This window comes from Salvia miltiorrhiza, chromosome 3 (assembly GCF_028751815.1).
Source record: "Salvia miltiorrhiza cultivar Shanhuang (shh) chromosome 3, IMPLAD_Smil_shh, whole genome shotgun sequence".
Taxonomy (NCBI): domain Eukaryota; kingdom Viridiplantae; phylum Streptophyta; class Magnoliopsida; order Lamiales; family Lamiaceae; genus Salvia; species Salvia miltiorrhiza.
In genome coordinates this window covers 51,889,911-51,908,501 of record NC_080389.1, presented here as the reverse complement: position 1 = coordinate 51,908,501, position 18,591 = coordinate 51,889,911, and the positions used below count along the sequence as shown (strand labels likewise).

Genomic DNA, 18,591 nt, shown 5'->3' with positions numbered 1-18,591 from the left:
CGCAGGACGCATGCACCGAAGATGTTTTTACTATTTTACCCCTCCGCTTGTAAATCTATAAATAGGGTCCGAGCTCGTGTATTATTTCTTACGCTATCTCATATTTTCGAATACTGCAGTTGTTTTCTCTCTTGAGCAAGGTTCCCGATCAACTCTTTTTACTCTTTCCAGCCTTCTCGACTAGGTAGAATTTTACGTTTCCTTTCATAGATTTAGGTGTTGGTTCCGTAAACACCAGTTTCAAATAATTGTTTCAATTTCTCTTTTAATATTTTTTGGATCGAAACTCTGCTTACATATAAATTTCATAAGATATTTAAATTAGGTCGGTCAATTTCAAATAAATATTATAATTTTTTATTTTAAAATAATTTAATTAAATTCTTTATTTTAGTGAAAAAAATTCATAAAATAAAAAATACATTAATAATTTTATAAATTTATATTTTAATAGACTCCGTCGAATTTCGACTTATAACTATTAAATTGTCGTTCCAATTTAAAATTAACAATTATATTTTTTAATATATTATAGATATAATTTGGGGTTTAACAATGTTTACCCTTCATGCGTATGTATCCGAGGCGCTTACTATTTTGTTTAAAATATGGCAATACAGAATCAGATTATAATACTATTATTATCTAAATTCCCAATCCCACACGCCAAAACCTAGATGAGGAATCATCAAAATTATGTGGGAGTGATTGACATCAAAATCTCAAGAAACCAGCGATAATCAACAATAGAAGAATACACAGCAACAACAGTATTGATCTGAGGAGCAATGCAACCACAAAACTTGTATTCGACATGAAAATTTATATTCGAAGTTCGTCTTCTACGAAACTTGAGGCAGGAGCTCGGAGTTTGTTAACTACACAAACCCATCTCCATTTCATCAAAGCTCCAACCATTTCTTTCTCTTACCGGATTGCCTGCTGATTTTAATGGTTCTTCTTCTTCTTTTTGGCGGCCGCCACTTCTGCGCTCCTTGCTGCAGCCGCGTTCGATTTCTTCTTCTTAGCAGAAGCCACCTGCTTGAGCTAATGAGTTTAAGAATATATTGAGGTAATGAGTCTTGAACTTCGTAGCCCTTTCATTGGGGTTCCACTTAATTGCACTACGTTTGAAGCGAGAAACAATCGAGATTATGCTTACCGGAGGGGAGCTGCACGAAAACCCTCCAGAAAAGGCCTATCATGTAAATGCGCTAAAAAACTTGATTTCGTCTTCTATGGTAACAAATTTAAGCACTTTTGTGGGAAAAATGCCGAGCTACTTTGGAAGAATTTGGAATTGCAGAGTGGTCGAGTGATCAATTCTGTAAGGGAGCCTATCGTGCGGAATGAGAGTCTTGTCAAATTTGTGACTCCAGTATGGGAAGAGGGTTTATTTCTGTTCAGGTGCTCCGTTTTCTTTTCTGTGATATCTGGGGTGTGCTTATTGGTTTGGTATGGGCAGTCAAAAGCAAAAATATACGTGGAAGCCAATTTGCTGCCATCGGTTTGTACCCTATTGGGCGATCATCTTCAGAGAGAGCTTGATTTTGGTAAGGTTCGCAGAATCTCGCCTTTAAGCATTACTTTGGAGTCGTGCTCAATCGGGCCTCACAGTGAAGAGTTCTCTTGTGGTGAGGTTCCCACTGTCAAGCTGCGTATTCGTCCATTTGCAAGCCTCAGAAGGGGGAAAATAGTTATTGATGCTGTTTTGTCCAGTCCAAGTTTGTTGGTAGCACAAAAAAAGAACTCTACTTGGTTGGGAATACCCTATTCAGAAGGCGTTCCCCAGAGGCACTTTTCCGCTGAAGAGGGAATCGATCATCGTACAAGAACAAGGAGGCTTGCAAGGGAGGACGCCATGGTTCGCTGGGAAAGGGAAAGAGATGATGCAGCTAAAGTATCTGCTGAGAACGGTTATATCATTTCAGAGTGTGAATCTGTCCTGCCTGAGGATGACTCTTTCAAGGAGCATATGTCTCGACCGACACGGACAAGGCTAGGGACTCTCGATACTTTCCCTTATACAGATGAGAAACTGCAGTGGAGAGATCATCACTGTATGGATGCTGGTGCAGAGTATGATTTGAAGCATGCTGATTTAGAGAAATCTTTTGGTGCAAAAGTTTCAAGCCTTGAAACCAGCATCTGGTCCAGGATAATGCCTGGGTCTATGAGGCATAAATTCAAGAGGAAGGCCAATGGTAGAGATTTGTCTATGAGCGATATTGCTTCTAAAAGACGACTTCTTGAGTGCAGTGCATCTGCTGCTCGTTCATTTTTTGAAGGACAATCGCTGGGAAAGGCAGGAAGCTGTGCCAATGGATCTGTATGCTTTGATTCTCGTAAGATGGATTCTTCCATGAGAAGCAGTGATGATGCTGGTCCTTCGTATTCTGCGGGGACCCAGTTCAAAGAAGATCAGAGAGCTGTGTATCAGGATCAAAAGGTTGACTATAGTGTTGGTGGTAGAAACGTTGAAGTTGTTGAAGATTTACTGACAAACAAGGATGTCTGTGAGGCGAACAACAAACTGAAGACTGATTTTGTTTCTAGAGCGATTTCAGAAATTCCATCCAGGAATCAGATGGATAGAGCTCGAGATCCGTTTCTCTTTACTTTGGAGAGACTTAGTACATTTACAAACTCCAGTGATAAATTTTCATCAGTCAAAAATGTTAGAGGAATAAGAGACACCAACAATTGTGACTCAAATAATGAATGCCTTGAAGGGGATGATACCGTTAAAACAGATGTCAAATTGGTCAAGGAGGTGAAGAATATTGAAGGTGACATTTCGGATCCTCTAGACTCTGGTGCCTCTAGTAGTTCTAGTCTTACTGAGGTTGAGTCTTCAAGTTCATTTAGCTTTTCGGGGAAATTTGCACCATTGAGTTCGCAATTAGGCCTGTCCTCTGCCTTTTTTAAGAACTTCACAGAAGTGTGGTCTCTTTTACTTGTCAATCCTTGGCAAAGGCTAAAGTCTGAGATCATGGAGGGATTTGAACAAATATCCACAGAAATAGTCGATGAGATTGGTGAAGAAAATACTTCAGGCATAGAGAAAATGATTCCAGTAGTTCTTGATTCAGTGCATTTTAAAGGCGGTACTCTTATGCTGCTTGCATATGGTGATACAGAACCAAGGTAGTAATATGCTGCTTGAAAGATCAATTTAATTTCTCCTTTGCTGCCTAGGCTATTTCCTAAGGGATTCACCAAGAATAGAGTAGCTTAGTGTTCATTTGAACCTATGATGCTTGGCTTTACTTGTCTGAAACAATACTTTTTTATCATAGCTTTCAAAACACTAAATATATTTTTAGGATAATGGCTGTGCCTAACTTCTTCAATCGAAATACTTTCTTAATTGAGTACGGATTATACATTTATAGCCATGTCTTATGCTGATTTTCTTACAGATGCGGGAATCCTTACTCCAAGTATTTGGTTGTGATTGTTGTTCCTTTTATAGAGAAATGGAAGTTGCCAGCGGGCATGTGAAGTTTCAGAATCACTACGGGCGTGTACATGTGCAGCTTAGTGGAAATTGTAAGATGTGGAGATCAGATTTGATGTCTGAAGATGGTGGATGGCTGTCCACTGATGTTTACGTCGATATCATTGAGCAGAAATGGCATGCCAATTTGAAAATTGCAAATCTCTTTGTCCCGGTAAGTCCATTGAGAATGTGAACTCTTAGCTTCATTTACTTTTGAGCTGTATATGCTGTCCCCATCTAAATCAGATGATCAAAATATCTCTGTCTTTGTGTTGCAGCTTTTTGAGAGGATATTAGACCTTCCAATTTCATGGTCTAAAGGAAGAGCAAGCGGCGAGGTGCTCCTCTGACTTCATAATTTCTCTTGTAAATTGAATCTAGTTACATGGGATAAGCCCTTCAATGTGATGCTGTATTTATGACAATAATTATATATTTTTTTCATATGGAAATTGATAGCGTTAGATCAGCTGCAGTCTGCAGATTTAGGATTATCTTTATTATATTAGTTTTTGTTAGTTTCATAGTTATCTTTTATTTTTCGCAGTAGTTCAATTATTTAGGGTTAAGTTATTTAGGTCAGACTCATGGGCTCCAAGTTATTTAATTGGGCCTCAAGTCATTAGGTCTATATATAGTTCTTTACGACTTAGGGTTAATTATCTTGGGATCATTGTTTAGGGACAGCAATAGCTGTAGGGCAGAGATATTTTTCTCTGAGGGCCTCGCAGGAGGAGTTTTATATATCGTATTTTTATTTTCTTTCTTATTTCTTCATCTTCATACGCCTTTACTCTATCAGAAATTTGTAGAGCCATCTTGAAATCCATCATTATGTTTGATGTTGCATTTTAGTTTTGCATGTGAAAGCCAGAATTATTGATGATGTTACATTTACCTCATAATTCCTCCTGATTCAGTTTCTTGTGACAAATCAAGTTTTCCACTTTCTGTTTTGGTTCGATACATAATGTTTGTTGGTGGAGTTGTTTCGAGCCACAAAGTTTCACTACTGGGTATGGGTGGTTGGTTTAGGATAAGTTTTGTTATTTTTTAACCATTGTAAGAAACTGAAGATAGATCTGGAGCTATTGCTTAGTGAAAGTTTGTATGAGAGTTTGTCTTTGTTTTCCCTCAATAAAGTACTTGGATTTTTATTTAAAAGAACTTTGGTATTCTTCCTGGTAATTGACAAGTCTATTGTACCAGGAAAGATTATAGTCCCCAGATTGTTCGATCTGAAGAGAAAAAAAGGTCCTAAAATAAATTTCTCCAAGAAACAATAGTGGAGTGCCAATGTGCCATGCTTGTAGGATATGTGTTCTATGTTAATCAAACTTGCTCCAGAACTATTTTATAAATTGAGAGAAAGCTTTGTCTACTCCCGGTCATTAGAGTACTCTAATCAGAAATAACAAAGCTTGTTATTTTTCCTGGTGCCTTGACATGGCAATGATGAGTCCCTGGGTTGTTCAGACTGAAGAAAAATAGTTCCAATAGTAAATTTCTCCAAGAAACAGTAGTGGAGTGTCATGCTTGTGGGATATGTTTTCTATGTCAATCAAACAAGCTCCTTTACTTTTTTTTTTTTTTTTTTGAGCTGGCCATTTGGGGGATGGAGGGATTGGGATTCGTACCCTGGTCGGAAGAATACCATTGAGCTACAATGCTCAGGTCAATCGAACAAGTACTTAAACATATAATATCTTCTAAGATGGTTATCCATGACTAGGTTAAACTTTTCTGCACTCAGGGCATGCCACCTCAGAACTCTGCTCTACATGGGAATGTTCCTGAAGTACTCACCTTCTTCTAAACGTGACTTTCTAGGAAAAAATTAAAGATTCTACTCAATTATTAAGTGCATGCATGCAGAAGAGTAAGGCAGGATATATACTTTATAGGATTGGCTATTTGTATGATCTTCAGTCTGAAACTCTTGTACTTCTGAGCTGGGTATGGGTAGTTCGGACACTGTTTTGACGGCAATTTTCTCTTTCCCTTTCACTGGATTAGTTTCTTGATTGAAGTTTATAATAGTTATTTTGGGTAGCAAAAAATCATTGTTTCATTGGTCCATTTTGTAAGCGTAAGCTGTTTGCCAAATTGGGTTGAGTTCATCTTAATGCAGCGCTGAATAGTTTTATCCTTTTCATATTAACTGTCAAAGCTTATGTGTAAGCCTACTTATGCACTGACTAGACATCCAGTACTCTTCTGTTTTTCCTTTATCAACTAGCAGACAATTATTGTGACATGTATGCTTCAGAGCTCTTCAAAAGAACAACATCATATTGTCTTGAAGTTATAATTCCTGAATGTCACATCAAAAGATGTTTAAGGTTACTTCTGTTTATTTGTATTATTTGGATTGCTATGTCCTATGACGTTTCTCCCAATTGGTTCAATATTTTAAATTTTTCTAAGAATTCTCCCCACAGAAGTGATAAATCTGGTGAATGATATCTGAGCCTGTACATCTATTTTTGACAGGTCCACATATGCATGTCAAGAGGAGAAAGCTTTCCTAATCTTCATGGACAACTTGATGTAACAGGGTTGGGCTTTAACATATATGATGCTCCATCACCGTTTTCTGTATGTTGCTACTGTTGACCCCTATCTTTTTTTTATTATGTCTCTTCTTTCATGGACTGTTTTTAGATTTTGCATTTGTTCATCAGATAAGTAAAAATCATAAAAATTTCTTTAAGTACATAAATTGACCTGGTATTTGATCATTGCCTATTCCATGATATGAAGAACCAGAAGAGAAATTATAGTTGCTTCATTGCTTAGGTTTCAATTATTGTCCTTCTGTTAGGTAGAAGTATCTTTTTCCTACTTGCCATATGGATTTTTTAAAGGTTATAGGCCACCTCTGTGTACAGGATGTTTATGCAAGCTTGTATTTCCGAGCCCAGCGAATATTTTTGCATAATGCCAGGGGATGGTTTGGTGATATTCCTTTAGAAGCATCTGGGGATTTCAGCATTGATCCAGAGCAAGGAGAATATCACGTTATGTGTCAGGTATTGATTCACTTCAAAACCAAGTGTTAGGATTTTCGTTCTCAAGAGTGGTTTCTATGTCCTTCCCTCCAGAAGGCATAAATTCTTGACATTCTGATGCTGCATTGCAGGTTCCATCAGTAGAAGTGAATGCCTTGATGAAAACATTCAAGATGAAGCCTCTGTTGTTTCCAGTATGGGTCTCAATTTTCCTCTAGATGAATAAATTCAATTAGTCTTTTGAATATTGATGTCTTTCTTCTTTCTGTTTGTCTTGATAAATATCTGTATGTCTGCACAACCACTTATTACTATGAAAAGCTCGTTCTGAGTTCTGATTTTCCAGAATAGAGCAAGTGATATGATGGCCAGGAAGTTCTGAACTGGTAGGCTTTGCCAAATTCCAGCCATTTACTGATGGAGTGCAATCATGTTGCTGTTATGTATATATAGCTGATGAATGCCAAAAACATTACTCTTCAGTGCTTGTATTTGATTTAGATCTTTTAATTTCTAAGTAGATACTAATATTTGTTATGAAGAGTGCAAAATATAAACACGGACTACTTTTACAATCTTTCAGATTATCTACACCGCAATGTTAGGTTGTGCTTGACTCCAGTTATGGTGTCATATGACTCATATCTTAGAGATGTAGCTTGTGTATGTAATTCTAGGTCCCTGAAAGTGAACACTGAACCCTAGCACCAGGAACCCTGTCTCTACCACTACTACAACTAAATATTCTGTGCTGTTACCTCCATCAAAATAAGCAGTGTTTCACCAGCCATATCTTCATGAAGTCAACCTAAAAACCATTATCTGTTTGCTTTTTCAAGTACATACATAGTTCTGAAGTGCAGGCATAAAAATTTATGCATATACTTGGTTTATGGATGCATGTATCTATCATCTGTCTGTTTTCATGCATTCTTGACTACCTTATGCCTAAATTGTGAAAAATCGATTTTTCACTGAACATTGTTTCTTGCTCTGTTTCCATGTTTCGGTACCACTCTATTGAGGTTGGCCTTCTAGTTTTCCAAAACCAACATAATGAGTTTCCACCATTCACTTCAGCTGGCAGGATCCGTAACAGCTGTGTTCAACTGTCAAGGCCCATTGGATGCTCCTGTTTTTGTTGGGAGTGCACTGGTCTCGAGGAAAATTATCCATTTATCTGCTGATACACCCCAATCTGCTGCACAAGAGGCAATGGTGAATAATAAAGAGGCTGGTGCAGTGGCAGCCATTGACCATGTTCCACTCTCCTACGTTTCTGCCAATTTTACCTTTAACACTGATAATTGTGTGAGTAATTATTAAATTATAATCCATGGTTCACAGTTTGACGAAGTTTGCTATCTTTTTTCTAACACATGCTTATTTTTCTGCTTACTTATGCAGGTTGCTGATCTGTATGGAATCAGAGCTACACTTGTTGATGGTGGTGAGATTCGCGGAGCCGGGAATGCGTGGATTTGTCCTGAGGTGTTTATTTACCTAGATGAAGTATAGTTGGTTCTATATATGAATAAGCTGCATTAGTAAATTCAGTAAATTTCGTGCATGAAGTTCCTATTCGAGCACCATAGAATTATGTTTCGAGAAATAGATTATCTCGAACTTGGTTAGTTATGCGCTTCATCCAATATTCTATCTTCTGGAGTTCTTATGGTCAGTAATTGGTCAATAAACCCGATATTAATCATGCTACAGCCTTTTAATCTCGAGTACACAGTTTATTTTATGTTAATGTACTGTTCCCAGCACATCTAGGAGAAGTTATAATGCTTTTCAGTTTATGTATGGAGAAATGAATTTGTATACATACTAATATTGTATGCCTTGTAGACATACTAATTTAGTACTCCCTCCGTCCCAAATGAAATGTCCAATTTCTTTTCGGCACGGAGATTAAGAAATGTGTATAAAGTACATAAAGTGGGTTGGTAGAAATTATTTAAATATTAAGTATAGAGAGAGAGTGTATTGCCAAAAAAGGAAACAGGACATTTCGTTTGGGACAGCCCAAAAAGAAAAACAGGACATTTCGTTTGGGACGGAGGGAATATATTCTAACAATCCTTAAACAAAGAACATATGAACTTCAGAGAAGCATTTTCTACAATCTTCTATTTTCTTTCGTAGCAGTTTCTTTTGCTTCCTTAAATTACGTTTAGGTATTTCTGGTTTGATCTGATGTTAATAAGCATATTATTGTAGGGTGAGGTTGATGAGACAGCAATGGACATTAACTTTTCAGGCAACTTGTGCTTTGACAAAATTATGCATCGCTATATACCTGGCTACCTTCAAACTATGCCATTTAAGTTAGGGGATCTGAATGGAGAAACAAAAGTTTCTGGCTCATTGTTAAGACCGTAAGATTTCGTGTTGTGTCTTTCTAAAAGTTGATGGAATCAGTTGCTTTGTCCGGATGGACTGATATCTTCTGGAGATGTTTGCTCACAGATTTTGTTAACGGGAAATGTCTTTATCGATGTAGGAGATTTGATATCAAATGGACTGCACCAAAAGCTGAGGGGTCACTTTCTGACGCTCGTGGAGATGTGATTATCTCACACGATCACATCTGTGTTAATTCTTCATCTGCTGCTTTTGAATTATACACAAGAGTGCTAACATCATATCCTGATGAAAACTGGTTATACTGGAGAGAGTGTAAGAAAGTAGTTGCCATGCCTTTCTCTGTGGAAGGAGTTGAATTGGATCTACGGATGCGCAACTTTGAATTTTGCAACTTGGTTTCTTCCTATACCTTTGATTCTCTGAGGCCCATCCATTTGAAAGCAACTGGAAAAATAAAGTTTCAAGGAAAGGTCAACAAGAATTCCAGCAGCCAAGTTTCCCAATCTGATACAAACTCAGAAATGATACCAAAGGAAGGTGATGAAGATGAAAAAAGTGTTTCTGGTGATATTTCAATCTCAGGTCTAAAACTCAATCAATTGATGCTGGCTCCTCAACTAGCTGGAGTGCTCAACATAACATCTAAGGGTATGAAGGTTTGTCTCACATCCATTTGCTTGGTGAATAGCTGTTTCTTTTTAGTCATCCTTGAGGACATAATATCTTGGTCCTAGTTACTCATGCCTAAATTGGGTTTAGCTTATGCTAGCAGGGGAGCCTTAATCTGGAATACGATTTCCTTTGCTAGGATAGTCACTTTTATCTTCTCAAACTTCAAGTTTCTCTAGGAAGCTAAAGTTGCTATGATTCTTTGTGGTTTCTTGTACTATAAACAGGCGTTTGATTTGAGTGATAAGGCATGATTGATAAAATAATCCAACTTAATCAAGTGTTTGGTTTGCATGATTCGGCCCGTGATGGATGACTCGGCCTGCACTCTAATCATCCAATTGGATGATTATTTATCACCCCAAAGTTGGGTGGATTATTTAATCTTCCTCCAATCCTATCAATCTTATCTATCCCATCCACCAAACCAAAGGCCCCCTTAGGTTGTATGATGGGGATAAAAATGCTAGTGTGTATCAGAAATGCCCATTAAATGCGTCGTAAAATTTGTATGTTTTCCCTTTAGTGCAAGACAATTAGGCCCTACAATAACTTATAACATTCTGGGACTACATTCCTAAGTGCATGGTGCACCAATAAATGTGTTTCTTCTCCGTATATGAAGCCAAAAATACCGATAGATCTTCCAGCATCTCCTTTGTTTTTTTCCATCATGCAGTTGGATGCCACTGGTCGGCCAGATGAAAGTCTTGCAGTTGAAATTGTAGGACCTTTGCAATCTACTTCTGAAGAAAATCTCTCGGGAAAATTGCTCTCTTTTTCTTTACAAAAAGGTCACCTGAAAGCTAATGCCTGTTATCGACCACTACACTCAACTACCTTAGAGGTCCATTCCACTCTTTTCTAGTAACTTTTTTTGCTTTTAACTTCTATTTCTTCTTCCCTTTTTACTATGCACTGCTTTCTTTGATACTTATACAATATTTGTTTTTACTTGTGCAATCAGGTTCGCCATTTGCCACTGGATGAGCTGGAGCTAGCATCACTCCGTGGAGCAATTTCAAGAGTAAACTTCTTGTTGGTGTGCCAATTATTTGGTGCCCCTGGTTATAGAGTGCCTTCAATTTATTTTTTAATTGTTATTATTATTATTATTATTATTATTATTATTATTATTATTATTATTATTATTATTATTATTATTATTATTATTCATTATTCATTACATTGTTTAGTTTATCTTTTTTGTTGTTGTTGCTATTAGCCTTCCCAGGACTTGCTTAGGTAATTGGTTCATCTTGTATTTGCTTACCTGTGTACTGAAAAATGTTTTAGAGTTGGCTGGATAAATAGTTGTCTCAAAGCACTGAGTGGCTAGCTGCTTTATGCCCTGAATAACTAACTATTTTTATAGGTTTCCATTGATTTACAATGTCACTTTTAACAGTAGATGAATATTGTGCTTGTAGCTGCATAAGGTTTACTTCTGTCCCAATGACCATTGAAATAAGTTTGACGACATTTATGAAGTATTTCTTGTATATTGTTGAGCAGAACCTTTTTTTTTTTTTTTTTTTTTTTAAATGTTCTTTTTCTCTTTCTTAGGCAGAGCTGCAGTTGAATTTTCAAAAACGAAGGGGCCATGGTGTATTATCTGTTCTTCGACCAAAATTCAGTGGTGTGTTGGGTGAAGCTCTAGATGTGGCTGCCAGATGGAGTGGGGATGTGGTCAGTACCCTTGTCATATGTATTTCAGATTTTCTGGTTTTTGTTTCAGATCCTTGCTTCAAATAGGACTAGTAACAGTTCTATGGTTTTACTGCAACTTTTGGTTGACGATATACTGATGGCAATAGCTCCACAAAAGACATTGGGCTGTTTTAGTATTCTATTGTAAGTTCAATTTTAAGATATCAAAACTCCATCTTAAACAAGGTGGAACTTTTAAGAGTTTGCCATTATCTACTTAATGGACAACATAGTTACCTCCCCTCATGATAAGACAAGGTAAAGACTTTTGCCCGTGTATTAGAATTAGAAATATTGAGAAAATGAAGTTGTGACTGATCATGTAAAGTCTTTTCTTATTTCTTCGACAGGGTATGAGTTTCTCTCTTTGAATAACTGAGAATAGTGCAAACATCATTTATGTTTTACAAGGTTAAGTTTGGCTGGCAACAAGTTGCATTTTGAATTTTTCCTTGAGCCTGATTGTAATAACTCATGAATTTCTCAATAACAGGAGCATAGTAATAACTCATGAATTCCTTATTTGTGGCAACATAATATAATTGTATGTAAGACACAGGTTCTGCTTTGCAGATTTTGTGTATGCTTGGGCTAATGGATGTAGTTGAATTGTTTGGCTTTTAATTGTTCTGGTTGTATTGGTTGGTTGATTGACAAATCTCATTTTACATAGCTGAAGGAAGCATTATGCTATTTTTTTGGTCTACATAAATAGAGTTATACGGTAGATCATGTTTGTCTGGTCTATTCATTTTTTTGATAGATCACAGTTGAACAAGCAATCTTGGAGCAAAGCAATAGCAAATATGAACTACAAGGGGAGTATGTATTGCCTGGTTCCCGGGATCGAAGCCCGGCTGGAAAGGAAAAAGGCAGCCTGTTTCAGAAAGTAATGACTGGTCATCTTGGGAGTATGATCTCTTCTATGGGTAGATGGAGAATGAGATTAGAAGTCCCTAATGCTGAGATTGCTGAGATGCTTCCGCTTGCTAGGCTTCTTTCTCGAAGTTCAGATCCTGCTGTCCAATCTAGATCGAAGGTTGTGGCTACTTTTGTGTTATCTCAAAAGATTAATTACTGTCTCACTGCTAACTGTGAGAGCAGCCCTGTCATCTCTGCCAGAAACTTCATTTACTTATATGGTAACATGCATGCCATAAACTGGTTTAACAGTGATTTTGTCACGGTAACTGTATTGGATAGATGAACTTACATATTTCTTGCACTGATTTGGAATTGGCTCTGGATTTAGGGGCTATAGATGATTTATCCATCTTAGTTTCCCTTTTCTATTGAATTACCACCTCATCTAAAAGCTTATCAGTGTTGTTTAGTTTTTTTTTTTTTTTTTTTTCAAAACATTGTGTGCAGACAGCTACTTAGTATAAGTCTTTGCACGAGAAAATAATTTATAAATTGTTAGCAGTTTGACTTTGAGACTGGGCCTTTTGCTTGGCATAATGGCATCAAATGATCACCTCATCTAGAAAACTCTTTAAGTTGTTAGAGAGGTGTACCATTTTATATCTGTTCCCTTCAACCATTTCAGTGGATATCAAATGAAAAAATCAGTATCCAGGGACCCGGTATTAAACTTGGCATTTTAAGCCAGTTTACTGAGATGATATGTGTAGACGGAAAATATGTTCTTGTGAAGTCGACTCTTTTTTGTATTTGAATCTTTTGGAAGAGTTGCTTGGCCTCATGATACTTTTGCAAGCCTCAATTATGAAATAACGGGTCTAGCTTTTCTTAGTTGTAGCAAAATTATCCCTTTCCCCTATTGAGTCTATTTCCTATTTTGTTTCCATTATTTTTTTTTTCTTTTTCAGTCTAATGATAGACTTGATGAGTTTCAAGCTTTTTAATGTGTGCTTCCTTTTCTTATACAGGACCTTTTCATACAAAGCTTGCAGTCAGTTGGAATATGTGCAGAAAATCTTAAAAAGCTGCTTGAGGTATGTTTAACTTACAAAGTTTTGAAGTTTCTATCAAACAGAGAATCCAGGGGCCTGCAATTGGAATTACTTAGATGGTGTTACCTGGCTCCTGTTTCTTTTTCTCAAATTTATCTAATTTTGTGAAACCTTAAAAGGAATTTCATGGTCATTGTGCCACATCGTATGAAGTTGTACTGGATGATTTCGATCTTCCCGGTTTAGCTGAACTTAAAGGTCGCTGGCGTGGCTCTTTGGACGCAAGCGGGGGAGGCAATGGGGATACTATGGTAATATCCCTCACAATTTCGACCTTGTTCTGTGGATTATTCTTATTCCAAGAGATAAAGAGATGATTATTCTAAAAACCTATTTAGCTGTTTAATGCTTATATATCTTGATTATCTTCATCAATGTATTGGTGATTCTTAACTTTCATGGGTGTGATAATTTTGTGTCTCTGTGTGAAGTTCCGTTCTTCATTTAGGCTTTCCATCTAAGTTTGTAACTAAGAGCTTCTTCTTGTCACTGTTCAGCTCATAAGCATATATTATTCATCGATCTTTACTCTGCTAATTCCTTTTCAACCCTATCTGAATTAAATTAAGGGTTAATTGCCTATAAATTACTAAGCTTTCATCAAATTCTAGTTTTACATACAAACTTCTAAGTTTGACGTAGTAATTACTGAACTATTGATTTAATCTGGTTTTGCTACCAATCATGATTCCGGCCAAACTTACTGTTGGCATGGCTAGCCGAGTAATTAACGTGGCATAATCGTTCTCGTGTGGCAATCAGTTAGCAGAAACGACATAGTTTCTTATGAAACAATGTCAATTTGTCAACTAGCCACATGTTAGCGGTAAGTTTGGCTGGAAGGAAACTTGATTAGTAGCAGAATCTGATTAAATCAATAGATCTGTAATTACCATGCCAAACTTTGAAGTTTGTATGCAAAACCAGAATTTGATGAAAGTTCAGTAATTTATAAGCAATTAACCTCAAGTTTCATTATCATAATCTTGTAATTCTGTTTCTATGCATCACATCATCATCAGGCATGGGTCTCGTTCTTTACATATAAAAGATTTCTAGTGAGTATTGAGCATAGTTGAAGGATGTTCACAAGGAACTAACTACAATAAGATTCCTTTCTCCCAGTTTGAGCCATGCCAATTTTTAACCTCTTCACTGATTTCTGCTTCCTGGCTACTTTAGGCAGAATTTGACTTTCATGGAGAGGAATGGGAGTGGGGAACATATAAAACCCAACGTATTCTAGCAGCTGGTATGTACAGCAACACTGATGGTTTGCGTCTTGAGAAAATCTTCATCCAGAGAGACAAGGCCACAGTTCATGCAGATGGGACGCTATTGGGCCCAAAGACAAATTTGCATTTTGCTGTTCTAAATTTTCCTGTCAGCTTGGTTCCAACTTTTCTTCAGGTTATCGAGAATTCAGCTACCGAAGCTGTACATTCTCTTAGGCAGTTATTAGCACCGATCAGAGGCATCCTTCATATGGAAGGTGATCTTAAAGGCAATCTTGCTAAACCAGAATGTGATGTCCAAGTAAGGCTCCTGGATGGGGCAGTTGGGGGAATTGAACTTGGGAGGGCTGAAGTTGTTGCATCTCTAACCCCAAGCACTCGTTTCCTATTTAATGCAAAATTTGAACCCATTGTTCAAAATGGCCATGTACATATTCAAGGAAGCATTCCTCTATCTCTTGTACAGAGCAATATGCTGGAGGAAGAAAGTGTGGAAAGGGATAGAAATGAAGCCTCATGGATGCGAGATTGGGACAAGGAGAGAAGTAAAACATCTGGGGATGAGCTGAATGATCGAAAGGGATCCAGAGATAAAAGTCAAGAAGTTTGGGATACACAATTGGCAGAAAGCCTCAGAGGTCTAAACTGGAACTTGCTGGATGCAGGAGAAGTTAGAATTGATGCTGATGTCAAAGATGGTGGCATGATGTTGCTTACAGCTTTATCTCCTTACGCTAATTGGCTCCATGGCAATGCTGAAGTTATGCTTCAGGTTGATATAGTTGTTCTTAACTTCTGTTTATTTAACAGATAAGCGGTATTTAACATCTTTATGTTGGTTGACTTTTCAACTTATTTAGGTGAGAGGCACTGTAGAACAACCATTACTGGATGGCTCTGCCTATTTTCACAGGGCAACTGTGTCTTCACCTGTGCTCCGGAAACCAGTAACCAATTTTGGAGGAACAGTTCTTGTAAATTCAAATAGACTGCGAATTCGCTCATTGGAGGGTAAAGTTAGCAGAAAGGGAAAATTGTCACTCAAAGGAAATCTTCCTCTACGTACAAGTGAAGCATCTGTTGGTGATAGACTTGACCTAAAATGTGAGGTTCTGGAAGTGCGTGCTAGGAATATCTTGAGGTAATTTTTGTTCCAAAAGACAGGATTTCTTCTGAGTTCTTACTCTTGGTTTTCAGTAGGAAACCTGTGTGTGTGTTTCTTTTCCTTTATCTGAACTTGAAAAATCTTGTGTATCAAAGTGGTCAGGTTGACTCTCAGTTGCAAATATCTGGATCCATTATGCAACCAAACATATCTGGAAAGATAAAGATAGGCCAAGGAGAAGTTTATCTGCCACATGACAAGGGTAGTGGAACTGCGCCCTTCATTAATGATGCAACAAATGAACCAAGGGCTCCAGCTGGTGCTTATGGTCGCATGGTTGCTACAAAATATGTTTCACGTTTTCTCAACCTAATACCAGCATCATTAAATAGCCCTTTCCGGCTTTCACCTGGTAAGTTTGAGTTTGTGTTTTAGAATTTTGAAGCAGGGTATTTTCTGGTTTTATTTAATCCAAGACTTCTATCAACTTAATTTTTAGAGAAAGTTGCTGCTGACCAATGATTACAAGGAAATGATTGATTTTTGCTCATGCATAGCATATAAGAGTGAACAGATAACATACTGAACGGTCTTGTGTTACGTATAAGTGTTTATTGACACCATACCCAATGTTAAGGTCTTGATTTTCTCGGAGATGCCAGTCAATCTTGATCAAGAACAACTAAATTCAACTTCCCGTTTGCCGCCTATATTTTTTCTGATTATTGGCAACTCTGAGGAACAACTACAGAAAGGGTTGTGGGAAGAACAGTTATTGGAAGGACTTTCTAATATCAGGAGGTACCCCTCCTAGATTTAACGTAGAACTCAGTATTGTAAGAAAGTAGACAGGAAGCAATCATTGACCAATTATATAGATGGAGCTGACAGGCCTTGAAGAACTGTTTTCCCGTAATTGCTGGGGATACTAGAACTTCTTGGCCTTTTCCATAATGGCTTTGCACAAGATTTCATATTTCTAGCTCTTAGTAAAATAAAATTCGAATAACCATTACTTTGGCACCTATGTCATGCTGTATCAAAGTTATTCAAGTGAATAAAGTACTCTCTTTAAAGCTGTTACATCCTAATGCTTTGACAAACTATGATTATTTGCAGCCGAACATGATGAAGCTGAAAAGGAGATGGTGCAGGCAAATGGTAAGCCGAAGCTAGATATTCGCCTTTCGGACTTAAGGATTGCTCTTGGGCCTGAACTGAGGATAGTTTATCCTTTGATACTTAATTTTGCTGTCAGTGGAGAGCTTGAATTAAATGGTCCTGCACATCCCAAATGGATAAAACCAAAAGGGGTTTTAACATTTGAGAATGGTGATGTGAATCTTGTTGCGACTCAGGTAATCTTCAGATACTTGTGAAAGTCACTGGAGTATATGGTGCAATTCGATGGCCTTATTCCCTCCATGAATAATACTATTGAAATGTTTTGATGCGTGTTGATTATTTTATTTTTTCTGTGTCCTAAATCTAGGTGAGGCTTAAACGAGAGCATCTTAATGTAGCAAAATTTGAGCCTGACAATGGACTTGATCCTACGTTGGATCTAGCCCTGGTAGGATCAGAGTGGCAATTTAGAATTCAAAGTCGAGCTAGCAAGTGGCAGGAAAAACTGGTCGTGACTTCTACACGTTCAGTGGAGCAAGATCTCCTTTCAACAACTGAGGTAAATTTGATGCTGAAATCTCAGGTTCTCATGAAAGCTTGTAACCAATGTATAACCCAAACTTGTGTTGCACTTTCATATGAAGAAATAGATGTTCTATTAACGTGTGCATGTATGTACATGTGCGTGGATGACTAATTTCCCTCTGCTGTCACTTTCTTAACTTTCACGGGCGTACAGCTTTACCTTTCGTATGGTAATATGATATATTGTTGGTTCTAAGTGCATTTTTATACTTGACGTGCTCTGCATCATCAGACAGTTTTTCTTGATGCCGGGCTCTGTTGCTATGCTCAACCACATTTATCGTTTTGCTGCCTTGGATAAATTTATGCTGAATTATGCATCTGTGAGGCTTGGAGACATTTTGTCAGCATGCGAGAAACTTAGCCGTTGTGTTTGATTGAACAGGCTGCTAGGGTCTTTGAGAGTCAATTAGCTGAATCAATATTGGAAGGTGACGGCCAGCTTGCATTTAAGAAGCTTGCTACTGCAACACTCGAGACACTAATGCCAAGGATAGAGGGCAAGGGAGAATTTGGACATGCACGGTGGAGACTGGTGTATTCTCCTCAGATCCCCAGCTTGCTCTCTGTTGACCCCACGATCGATCCTCTTAGGTCTCTAGCTAGCAACATCTCATTTGGAACGGAAGTTGAAATTCAGCTGGGAAAGCGTCTTCAGGTTGGTTTCACTTTCTCAAAATAAAAATGAACATATGCTATTCAGCATTGTCTAAAATGATTGTTATTACTATTTGTATGAGAGGATTTACTGATCTGTTTGAATGTAGGCCTCTGTAGTTAGGCAGATGAAAGATTCGGAGATGGCTATGCAGTGGACGTTGATCTACCAGCTGACAAGCCGTCTACGGGTACTCTTACAGTCAGCTCCATCCAAACGTCTCTTGTTTGAATATTCTACAACTTCACAGGACTAGGATAGTACACTACCATGAAAATTAAGTAGAATTCTGGTAGGGGAAGTAGGCCTTCAGCTCCAAAGCTGAAGAATTGTGTATTTGTAGTCTGATTCTTTGACACTGTATATTCATTTATTGTAAATATTGGTTCTTTTGCTCAAACAAAATGAATTTGTTTATAAGCATCTTCTCTCTTTTTTCCCTTCGTGATCTGAGATACCCTAATGATTCTGGTGCATTATAAGATCAGGAACGATGATATAGTCTTATCCAACGCCATGCTCCTCTACGAGTGAAATGTACAGTTGCAGTCTAGTTATCAACCCAGAAAACATTTTTGATTGCACTATTATAGTAATAATACACTAAAATCTAGAAACTTAGCATATTGTACGAAAAATTCA

General features: G+C 37.6%; 1 protein-coding gene across 2 annotated transcripts; it reads left to right on the top strand.

Moving 5' to 3' along the window:
* The first annotated feature begins 601 nt into the window (after positions 1 to 601).
* Positions 602 to 18,369, top strand: LOC131014253 (protein TIC236, chloroplastic). 2 transcript variants are annotated; one of them, XM_057942164.1, is made up of 23 exons: positions 602 to 3,147; positions 3,476 to 3,674; positions 3,781 to 3,840; positions 5,996 to 6,100; positions 6,394 to 6,534; positions 6,645 to 6,707; positions 7,594 to 7,824; positions 7,921 to 8,004; positions 8,740 to 8,897; positions 9,023 to 9,542; positions 10,235 to 10,402; positions 10,523 to 10,597; positions 11,122 to 11,244; positions 12,029 to 12,304; positions 13,158 to 13,223; positions 13,361 to 13,492; positions 14,424 to 15,248; positions 15,337 to 15,617; positions 15,737 to 15,993; positions 16,701 to 16,939; positions 17,074 to 17,265; positions 17,677 to 17,949; positions 18,059 to 18,369. In XM_057942164.1, exons 1-23 carry the CDS (start codon positions 1,076 to 1,078, stop codon positions 18,203 to 18,205), a joined length of 6,687 nt encoding a protein of 2,228 aa, XP_057798147.1. In that variant the 5' UTR covers positions 602 to 1,075; the 3' UTR covers positions 18,206 to 18,369. The 2 variants fall into 2 exon arrangements, with proteins under 2 accessions (XP_057798147.1, XP_057798148.1); XM_057942165.1 differs by having other exon boundaries at positions 634 to 3,147; positions 10,523 to 10,582.
* The last annotated feature ends 222 nt before the right edge of the window (positions 18,370 to 18,591 follow it).

Coding starts and splice junctions, on each gene's coding strand:
- LOC131014253 (XM_057942164.1), top strand. CDS start 1,076: ATGAGTCTTGAACTTCGTAGCCCTTTCATTGGGGTTCCACTTAATTGC. Junction 3,148..3,475: donor TATGGTGATACAGAACCAAG/GTAGTAATATGC, acceptor TTCCTTTTATAG/AGAAATGGAAGTTGCCAGCG. Junction 12,305..13,157: donor CTGTCCAATCTAGATCGAAG/GTTGTGGCTACT, acceptor TTTCTTATACAG/GACCTTTTCATACAAAGCTT.